The sequence below is a fragment of the Thamnophis sirtalis genome, unplaced genomic scaffold, assembly GCF_051295495.1.
Source record: "Thamnophis sirtalis isolate CommonGarterSnake01/CBP01778 unplaced genomic scaffold, rThaSir2_p1.2 scaffold_2, whole genome shotgun sequence".
Classification (NCBI taxonomy): Eukaryota; Metazoa; Chordata; class Lepidosauria; order Squamata; family Natricidae; genus Thamnophis; species Thamnophis sirtalis.
Genome location: NW_028261382.1, coordinates 75,226,921 through 75,238,288, shown reverse-complemented (window position 1 = coordinate 75,238,288; position 11,368 = coordinate 75,226,921). Strand labels below are relative to the sequence as shown.

Sequence of the window (11,368 nt, the reverse complement as noted above, 5' to 3'; positions counted from 1 at the left end):
TAGGTGTACCACCAGTTCACAACTTTGAGTGTGCGCGCATACACATGTGCATCACACACGTGTGTGCCTTCTGCACAAGCGTGTGGCCTTCCACGCAAGCACATGGCATGGAAAATGAAGCTATATAGGATGTTTTGGAGCCAGGGTTGGTGGGCGGAGGCGGGCCCACCTGAAGTTTGGCACTACCAGTTCGCATGAACTGGTCCAAACCAACTGAATACCACCTCTGCTCCAGTTTGGCTGAGTAGGTAGTAACCTGGCTGGCCACGCCCACAAACCGGTTCTATCGGCGGCACCTTAGGAACCACCATCTTGTTTTTTGCTTCTGTGCATGCACGTGCACGAAACACATCCCTGAGCGAACTGGTAGTAACAAAAGCCAGAACCCATCCTGCTCTGCTCGTGTTGGGGGCGCTGTGGTGGCCCAAGTGCTCTGCCAGTGAAAATGGGCTCCCAAGCCCTGTTTTTGGCTGCGGTGGCCTCCAGGAACCCGCTGCCAGCAAAAACACCTGAGAATAGAGGCTAAAATGGCCGCATGTGGCCCTCCTGAGCCCGTTTTTTACTGGCAGAGGCAACATGGACCTTTTATTTTGCTGTTCCAGGGTGGCCCCACAGGCCAGTCCGGCCCTTGGGCCTTGAGTTTGACACCCCTGAGCTAGAACATATTAGATAGATATTGGAGGCCTTCTCTAAAAAGCTGACAGTAATGAAAATAGTCCCACTGCTTAACTGCACAGTATAAAATGCAACTGTGCTGTATGGAGACTAACGGTGAGAGAAGGTGGAAAATTGGAGGAATATTCTCAAAAGGTAATGAACTAAGTGCAAGAAAACCATCTTGAATCTAGCACAGGGGTGGGTTCCTGCAAGTTCTAATCTCTTCTATAGAAGAGGTTCCACAAATCTACAGTGCCATTTAGAACCGATTCCAGCTCCCCCCCAATCCACACATCATCAAGATGAAGAGCGAGAGGAGGAATTCTGGGAGTTGAAGTCCACAAGTCTTAAAGCTGCCAAGTTTGAACACCCCGGGGAGTTTTTTTTTCTAAAGGGCTAGGGGTGCAAGGGTCTTGTAACTTGACAGCTTTAAGACTTGCACACTTCAGAATTTCTGAGCCAACATTTTGGTTGCTAAGCAAGAGCGTTGTTAAGTGCGTTTCACCACATTTTACAAGTTGGCCATGCCCACCTAGTCACATGACTGCCAAGCCACTCCCACTCAGTCACATGGCTGGCAAGCCACTCCCACCTGGTCACATGGCCGGCAAGCCACTCCCACAAAGCAGTCGCCACCTACAGAAGAAGTTCTAAAAATTTTTGAAACCCACCACTGATCTGGCACCCTACTCCAGAGGCAGAGACTTCCTTTGTTGGGACTGAATTCTTAGAGTTTGCTGCTTCTCTGCAACACCATACTAAAATGTTTTCAAATAATCCTTTCTTTGGGTCAATTAAGGCCTATCAGGGAAAAATAACACATTCAGGAAACGCATCAAAACCCTGGAAATATAAAGCATGTTGTCCTCTCTCTCTGCCATTCTCATTTAATGGGCATACATTTATTTTTGTTTAAATTGAACACACAGGGGAACATGCAAATATAAATGTCTTTCTGGCAGAGGGGAAAGAAACCTGAGGTTTTTAGCCTTGCGGGGCCGTTTAATCCCCCCAGTTGCAATTGCTAAATTATTCCATTTAAGGGGTATATTTGCCAAGCAGGTGATCTGAAGATTTTCAACAATCCAAGTAGGGTTGCAAACTCTTTCTGTGTCTGCCTTGGATTTGTGCAGTCTTGCTTTTGTTTTTAAGAGCTTGTCACTGTCATTCTGTCATTTGCAGTTGTGGCAATAAAACCCTTCCTTCCTTTCTTTCTTCCTTCCTTCCTTCCTTCCTTCCTTCCTTCCTTCCTTCCTTCCTTCCTTCCTTCCTTCCCTCCCCTCCTTCCCTTCCCCCCTCCCTCCCTCCCTGCCTCCCTTCCTTCATCTGTTTAAATTAGTGCAACTCAAACGAAAAGAAAATTTTCAGGGGGGGATTGGACCTAGAATAAAGTGAGTTTAACTAACTTGTATGGCTCATGCCATCTGGGGAAGGACATTGAGGGGGATTATGGACACGGGAGGGGAACATAGTTTTCTGTTCCTTTTCTTTTAGAGGGTAATTTTTAAGCCCACTCATTTTGGAACTATTAACAAATTCATATCACAAGCTAAACCAAGAATGCCTCCCTGCCTTTGCAACTCTTTGAGCTCATGCATCAAAATGCCGTGATAAACTAGACCAAAATATAAAGCAGTTGGGTTTTACTTCTAGGAAAATGGAGAGCCATGGATTAAAGCTTGTTAATTAACAAGAGGCACAGCCAACCCCAGAAGCGTGGTGCAGAGTGCTGTTGGACTCAGAATGAATGACCTTGTTTCAAATGCAAAATGGCTAACATGCAGGAGTTGAGTTTCAGGCAATCCAGAACCACTTCCCTTGCAAAATTACTTGCTGGTTGTGTTTTGGCTGGCTCAGAGAACATCTCTTCCAATTAAATCAAACTAAACAAAAGAGACTGCGAAGCACCCCCAAAGCAAGAGGCTGAAGGCTGGAAACTTGCTTTGCTCCACTATTATTCACCGTGGTTTAGTATGGAGAGCATTCATTCCAGATTCCAATCTGAAATATTGCACAAGCCACATGAAGTTTCAGGTGAGCACCACAGCAGGCTCGGAAGAAAGATAGGGATAGAAATGTTTGTGTCTGTGTGGGTTGTGAATTATCCTAAAAATACGAGTTCCAGGTGTAGTTATAAAAGATGAGACAGACATCATGATCTCCAGAACTTAAAAGATATTATCCACTTAGCTTTCATTCACATATATGTAGGTATGTATGTATTGTGTCACAACTCCTGGTATGCCCAAATATGGGAGGGAGCATACTGCTTCCCTTTTCTGTCTTTCGGATCACCCTAGGAGCCATCAAGGCAGAATGGATGGATGGCTCCTAGGGTGATCCGAAAGACAGAAAAGGGAAGCAGTATGCTCCCTACCATATTTGGGCATACCAGGGGTTGTGACACAATACATACCTATTTCCCTAGCTTAGCTGATAAAGGAGGAGAGCCTGTGGCTTAGTGGCTAATACAACTGCCTAATATGTAATACAGCCCAGGTTCAATTCCCAGTAAGGGCATGGCTAGCTGATGAGAGCTAAATAACTTGAAATAGATCTATACTAGTCTCCCTTTATTTATTTATCAGCACAAATGCAATATATATATACAAATAAAAAACACTATATATAACTGCTAACTGCTTCCATCATCTGTCAATCGGCTCGTCACAAGAGTCCATCACGACAGAAACCCAATATTTTTACTGTTGCCTTTGTTATATTTGTGTTTTTTTATTTGTGCTGATATTTATCAGCGTGCGCGTGCGCGTGCACGCGCGCGCGCACACACACACACACACACACACATATATATATATATATATATATCAGTTTGATCAAACCTGTCTGGAAATGAAAAAAGTGCTGTAATGCCACACAAACTGTAGCAAATGGTGTACTGACAGCATCAGGAGTCCCAAGGGTGCGAGACAAAATGAGGGAAAAAATCAAAATACATCTCTGATGCTTAATTAACAAATTGGTGATTATCTTCTTCAGAACGATGCAAAATAAGGCTCCCCTCATCCAGCTAAAATTGATTCATTCCAGCTCCTCCTGATCCCAGTGAAATAATTTAGTGGTGGCTTTGATATGACTTTCCCGTGGCAACTAAAGCCATGTCACAATGGCTTAGAATACATACTTTCATTTTTTTTTATTTATTGACATGGAGTTTCATGTGAAGAAAACCAGACAGTTTTCATAGGTATTCAAACAAGAAAATGAAGTTTTTCTTGTCTCAATATTTGACTACTTTTCTCAAACACAGAGTAGAGAAGGCAGTTTTCTGCAATGGGTCCATGACCATTTGCCATGGCTAACTCGCTGCAGGACAAGTCATTGTAGGACAAGAGTTATACTAATATCAAATAAATAGAATAGAATAGAATAAATGAATAGAAACATTAAAGAAAGGATGTATTCTGACCCAGCTCCCCCTTGTTAATTTTATAGTTAATGTAATGATTCCTTTATTAGGAGTTCTGGCAGCCCTGGCAAAAAGTCTCTCTCACACACACAACAGGCTAACAAGTCTGTCCAGTTGGGAGATGAATCGTTGTCTGCCACATCTATTCATCTCCGCCCCCTGCCTTTTATCCCCAGAGCTAGGGTGGGCTTTGCTTGCAGTGGTGGCTCTTCCTTCCCAAGGATCGCCCCATGGATTTCCATTGCTCCCCTCTCCTCTGCCTTCTGTGCAGCCACACCTCAGTCACTGGACTCAGCTGTTCCTCCTCTTCCTCATCAGCCACCTCCAGACCTGGGGGCTGTTGACTCTCCATCTGAGGGATGACGGACAACCCAGGCTCCACCTCTTTCTCTCTCCCTGCCACCTCCATTCCCTTTTCCCCTGCAGAGCTTTCAGGTTGCCTTGATGCTGACCCTCACTCCCACGCCTCCTCATCCTCTGATTTGGTTGCTGGAGGGGCCGGTAACTGACAGACCACAACAGGATGCAGGAGGGACAGAATGAAATGTGAATGGCAAAAATTAAAATAATTAAATAGAATTGTTAAATTGTCCCACAATGAGTTGTCATGAGGTGAATTGGCTGTGGCAAGTTGTCCTGCATCAAGTTGCCTGTGGTGTATTGGCCATGGCGAGTTGGCTATGGCAAGTTGTCCCATTCCCTTCTTCAATCAACTGTGATCCAGCTTTGTAAGAGCAGCCAAGCAGGGTGAATCTCATACATGTGGAAGGCAGCAGATTGAAGAAACTTGTTATCTAGTGCTTGGAAGTTCTGGTTTTTGAGGACCTTCATAACACCAAATTACATCACATTTGATGACTTCAAATTGAGGCATCCATGGTCCCCCATGCCGGCTGGGGAATTCTGGGAGTTAAAGTCCGCAGGCCCTAATGTTGCCAAGGTTGGACCTTCCTGATCTATCTTATTAGTGGCACAAATATTGATCTCTTTTGTAGCACACCAGAAAGATGGTCGTCTTTGCATCAACCAGAATATCACTTTGTAAATATTTAGTTAGTTAGTTAGTTTATCGAACATGTACCAGATAACAGGTATAAGTATAAACATGGACATGAACACAGGAAATGGGTATGAATAAATGGGGACAGTAGGACAGGGACGGAAGGTATGCTGGTGCGTTTATGCCTGCCCCCTTTATGGACCTCTTAGGAATGGGGTGAGGCCTCAGTAGACAGTTTAAGGTTTAAGCTGTTGGGGTTTGAGGATGTAACAATGGAGTCGGGTAGAGCATTCCAGGCATTGACCACTCTGTCGCTGAAGTCATATTTACTGCAATCAAGTGTGGAACAGTTTACTTTAAGTTTGTATCGATTGTTTTCCCGTGTATTATTGCGGTTGAAGCTGAAGTAGTTGTTGACAGGCAGGACGTTGTAGCAGACAATTTTGTGTATTATGCTTAAATCGAACCACAGGCAGCATAGGTTGTCCAAGCCCAAAATTTCAAGCCTGGTGGCATAAGGTATCCTCTTGTGATCAGAGGAGTGGAGGACTCTTCTTGTAAAATATTTCTGGACCCGCTCAATTGTATTAATGTCCATTTGTAAGGCCACACTTGGAATACTGCGTTCAGTTTTGGTTGCCATGATGTAGAAAAGATGTGGAGACTCTAGAAAGAGTGCAGAGAAGAGCAACAAAGATGATTAGGGGACTGGAGACTAAAACGTATGAAGAACGGTTGCAGGAACTGGGGATGTCTAGTTTAATGAAAAGAAGCACTAGGAGTGACATGATAGCAGTCTTCCAATATTTCAGGGGTTGCCACAAAGAGGGAGACAAGCTATTCTCCAAAGCACCTGAGGGCAGGACAAGAAGCAATGGGTGGAAACTAATCAAGGAGAGAAGCAATTTAGAACTCAGGAGAAATTTCCTGACAGTTAGAACAATTTATCAGTGGAACAACTTGCCTCCAGAAGTTGTGAATGCTCCAACACTGGAAGTCTTTATGAAGATGTTTGATAGCCATTTGTCTGAAATGGTATAGGGTTTCCTGCCTAGGCAGGAGGTTGGACTAGAAGATCTCCAAGGTGCCTTCCAACTCTGCTGTTGTATTGCATTGTATTAATATCCATTAATGTCCATTAATGTATTAATATCCAGAAAAATCACATCCTTGGGCTTGTCACCCATGTTTGTTACCCAGAAAACAGGCTGGGAAGTTAAACTGTCCCTCAAACCTAAGAAAAGAGAGCTGTAACAATTTAAGGATTAGAGCAAGACATGTGCTTTCATGCTCTTGACAGAGGCTTGATTCATTGAAAAAAGGCTCCTTGGTTTTCCTCCACAGAGTCGGAAACATGCAAGCAAAGTTCGCCTTTACTACATGCTCCACCCCATCGATGGAGGATGTCCTGCAAAGAAGCTTCGGTCAGAAAATGTGAGTGTTCTTCTGTCTTTTACTTGCCCAAGAGGGACTCAGATTGCTCATCTCTTTCTAAGAGAAGAATACTGTCCAATTATTAGCTTGCATTGTCTCTCAATCAGGGGTGGGTTGCTGACGGCATTACTGCTGGTTCGGTGTGCAAAAACTTTTGTGCATGCATGCACTCTGCGCATTTGCATAATTTACACCTAAAAAGACTTGCGCATGTGCACATTAAAAAAGAAATAAAAATCACCTTTTTGCAATGAAGATTGTTCATGCACAGAACCAAAAATCAAGATGGTGGCCAAAGCCGTGATGAGACGACGTGCAATCTCAAAGCTCTGAGATCACAGTCGACACTTTTATTAATGTGGGGTCCCAACGGACCTAAATCATCCCGAAGAGATGGTGAATAGGAAGATTATGTCTTGCTGATCTCAGGGATATCGCAAAATCTCTGAAAGAAGCAAGAAAAGATCTTCGAGCTGATAATAAAAATTCCAGTCAAAAGACTGACGAGTCAGGGCAGCCTCAGAATGGAAAAAGAAAGTGTTTTCATCTGTTGAGAAACTTTTATTGTTTTTTTTAAAAAAAGGACTGCCTATAAAATCTAAAAACCAACTTAAATCAAAGAATAGAAGAACTTAGCGGCAAATTTGATCTTTGTAATGGTTCTGGACAGTGGTTATCTTACTTTTTAAATGCTATTTACATGGATTGAATCTCAGCAAACCTTTTTCAAATGGATGGATTAATCTTTCTTCTTCTAACATTTCTTTGTGACTTTCTGCAAGCTACAGATTGATTGTTTTGACTTCGGCATTGCAAGGTTTTACTGCCTGGCTGTTTGGCTTAAGATCTGATAAGATTCCATAGCTGTCCCCTTGAAGTTTGTTTTCACTTACAGAGAGCTTGTGAATGTATGTTTTAATCTTGCTGACCTTCTAAGAGAAAATAATTGTGTATGAATATGGCGTACGCAGAGTCTCTGAACTGCAAAAATTATTAAATACAGAGGAAAAAGTTGAGAGAAAGTTGGAATATTTGGAGCATCTAACAATAAAATATGATGAAAAAACTGAGGATGTTTTTCAAATACAAAATAAGGAGATTGAAATTCAAAAAACTGAAATGGAAGATGAATATAAAGAGATTAAACTTGTTGATATTCATATCAATTGGTTTATTTCTGAAAAAAGAAAGAATGGAATATTGAAAGAGGAATTAAATGAAGAGAAAATTCATTTCAAAGGACAGGACATAGAAGAAGAAGAAAACATTAAAGAATCTATGGACTATGAAATACTATTTGCAAAATATTTGATAACGCTGTTGATAATCAAAGACAAGCTGAATAAGGAAACAGAAAGAGGGCGTCAAGACTACATGAGAGATATTACAAGCAAGGAGTTGCTAAGAGGAATCCATACAGATTTGATCAAGAGGATGTTTGGAGGACTGGATCCACAAATGGCAGAAGACATTAGATTGTTTTGCTATTGGAAAGATACAGGTTGATAGATGGAAGAGTATAATTTAAAATTAGCTAAACTTAGTTAAATTTAGTGACAATAGGTATAGTTAAATAAAAAATGTTAATGATAGTAATGTATACAATGTGAAATGTTATGATAAGCAATAATTGGATATGAATATTGAATGTTACCCATGAAAGGAAGGCTAGAAATCCTTTTGGACTATATATAAAGGTTATTAATAATAATAACAACAAAATTAGACACAGTTAAGTTTTAATTATTGGGGGAAAATGTTATGATATAGGATATAGCTAAATAAAGAAAGGATAATGATAATTATGTGTGTGTGTGTGTGTGTGTGTGTGTGTGTAATATAAGAGAATTGGATGTAAATGGTAAACAAGGATTTGGAAAGGAGGATTAGAAAATTTTGGTATTAAATATTATGGATGTTTAGCTAGAATAGGATATGAGTATTTAATGTTAATGGAGGATTTTATAAATAAGTAAATGAAATGCCAGTATGTGGTTATGTATTAAATCTTGGTATATTTTATCATGAAGGACGTGTTTGTCTATTGTTGTGACTTAGATGAAGTTCAGAGCACATTTTATGACCAATTCATGCAAAACTCCATGTAATCCCAAGGGATTCACATACTTTTTCTTGCAACTGTAGCTCTTAGCTTCTTTTGTACAGTAAGTGAAAACTCTTCATATCTTCTCTAAAATCACTTTCAAATCAAGTCAGTCTCTTGAAGATTTGCCCAGCCTAGGGTTTTGCTTGGAGAGCTCTGCCTTGAAGTCCTGGATGCTATTTTCACAAGGGGCTATGCCAGATTGCAAGAATAACTGGAGGAAAACTGGTCTCTCAGAATCGCACACCCTCCGAGAAAGAACGCATCAAGGGATGAGCAGGGCAGAAATGCTCAGAGAAAGACTCAGCCTGAAGGATAATTCCAAGTTGATCCGTAGCTGTCATAGCTCGAGAAGATGGTAAAAAAAAAAATGAGGAAATTCTTGGAATAATTTAGCTGTCTCCTTTCTCAAGTGTGATGGATTATTTTGCACGTAGAAGGAGAAAGAGGAGGCAGGAGATGTAACTTTGGTGCAGTGTTGTAGGTGACTGTGATGTTCTGTCCAAATACAATGTGTGAGTTGAGAAACAGCTTCTCTTTTTAGCCTGATGCAACCTTATTTGACTTGGTTGTTATCCACCCATAGACATATCCACTTGGTCTCTTATTTTTATATTTCCTTCACTCACAATTGATTGAGACTCTTCAAAGAACTGATCCAATGCAGAAAAAGAGATGGAATGGGCGGAATAGGGTGCTAAAAGCATTGTAGTAGGGCCAAAATTGTGGAAACCCTTTGGGAAAAGTGTGTTTTTGAGGTTTGATGGCTAATAACACCACTTTTCTTTTTGGGACTAGTACCAAATATACATATTTTAATTTTATTACAAATGCAATGCAACAAAGTTTGTTCAATTACCTGTATTCTATGAAAAGTTATAGCCAAATATAGCCAGTATTAAACCCAGTTAATAGAAGCAATAGTTCAATCTTGGTTTCATATTGTAACTTCATGGACTGAGGCAGTGGTGAGTTCTGGTAGCTGCTACTGCCTGATTGCTCAGGGATGCACTGTGCATGCACTTGATGTGCACTTTGCACACATGCTTGATGTGCACTGCGCATGCATGCTTGATACGCACTGTGCATGCATGCTTGATGCACACTTTGCGTGCATGCACACTACAACAACAATTGCTCTGTGCATGCGCAGAAGCCAAAAACAAGATGGTGGCACCTACAGTGCCACCAGTTGAAGCAATTTGGCAGGCCTGGATCACTGCTGATTCCAGCGTCCTGGCCACCAAGCTACAACTGATTCAGCCAAATCAGTCTGAACTGGTAGGAACCAGTGGTAGGTTGCAGGGAGTACGTCCCGGTACAGGCATACCGGAGTCTGCCTGGAGCACCAGATACCGTTCCGGTACAGTGCTCCGGAGGCCCCCCGCCCCCTGCCCGAGCTCCTTACCTGTCTTTTAAGGCTTTCGCACTACATACAGTCCCTGCGCGAAGCTCCGCTGTGCAGCTGGAGCGTCACGGAGGTGGTAAGATGCATTCACATTCTGTGCTTGTCCATGTGGATGCCGCTGGGCCCATTCCAACAGTACCGGTTGGCACGGGATCCGGAACCCAACACTAGATCCGAGGTGATGATATAGCAATAGCAATAGCAGTTAGACTTATATACCGCTTCATAGGGCTTTCAGCCCTCTCTAAGCGGTTTACAGAGTCAGCATATCGCCCCCACAGTCTGGGTCCTCATTTCACCCACCTCGGAAGGATGGAAGGCTGAGTCAACCTTGAGCCGGTGAGATTAGAACCGCTGAACTGCAGATAACAGTCAGCTGAAGTGGCCTGCAGTACTGCACCCTAACCACTGCGCCACCTCAGCTCTTATCACAGCCCTCCAGGGCAGTGGTGGGATTCAAAATTTTTTACTACTGGTTCTGTGGATGTAGCTTGCGGGCATGGCAGGGGAAGGGTACTGCAAAATCTCCATTCCCTCCCCATCCCACTAACCTGCTTTCCAGCTCCGTTCTCCTGTTCAAGGCAAGAAAAGAAGATCAGCTGGGAAGCAGCGGGAGTGGGGCCAATCTATTTGCCAGTTCTCCGAACTACTCAAAATTTCTGCTACTAGTTCTCCAGAACCTGTCAGAACCAGCTGAATACCACCTCTGCTCCAGGGGTCCACCGACCACAGGTTTCAGAACCACTTTACCAATTAGCCAGTTTCAAGGTATTATCTGTTTGATTCTGAACAGCCAGGTCCTGGTTTATAAGGAATTGCCAATTTCACTATAGGATTACACAGTCTTTTAGCCCTGGAGTAGCTATCCTACTAAACAAACGGCTATCTTGATTCTTTTCTTCTGGTTTTCAGGAATAATATTTCCAAAAATTAAATAGTTCCCCTCCCCCCCCCATAGTATGTTTTCACTGAGCTCTTATCTATTAGTGGGGCATTTTTGGTGATTTTATCTGTTGCCTTGATAGCTATTTACTTTTTGTCTAAAAGGTCGGCATTCCTGTTTCTTTAAAACTGTGCCATTTTGTTCCATATATTATTCTGGGTTTTTTTTTGGTTGTAATTGGGTTTTTCTGGAAAGAAAGATAAGCTAAAGATACAGAAGAATCTTGACAAACTTGAACATTGGGCACTATCTAATAAAATGAAATTCAATGGTGAAAAGAGTAAGGTTCTACATTTAGGCAAGAAAAACGAAATGCACAGGTACAATATAGGTGGTACCTTGCTCAATAGTAGTAACTCTGAAAGGGATCTTGGAGTCCTAGTGGACAACCA

At 42.1% G+C, this 11,368-nt stretch overlaps 1 protein-coding gene across 2 annotated transcripts in view; it reads left to right on the top strand.

Annotated features, from left to right (window-relative positions):
* Positions 1-11,368, top strand: part of ZMAT4 (zinc finger matrin-type 4) — a 214,857-nt gene that overhangs the window by 100,107 nt on the left and 103,382 nt on the right. For both annotated transcript variants that reach the window (XR_015695364.1, XM_087703765.1), the window contains exon 3: positions 6,432-6,521. Coding sequence is in view for 1 of the 2 variants with exons in the window: in XM_087703765.1 (XP_087559891.1) it covers positions 6,432-6,521 (90 nt within the window). In the remaining variant the exon portion in view is untranslated. The remainder of the gene's footprint in view (positions 1-6,431; positions 6,522-11,368) is intronic.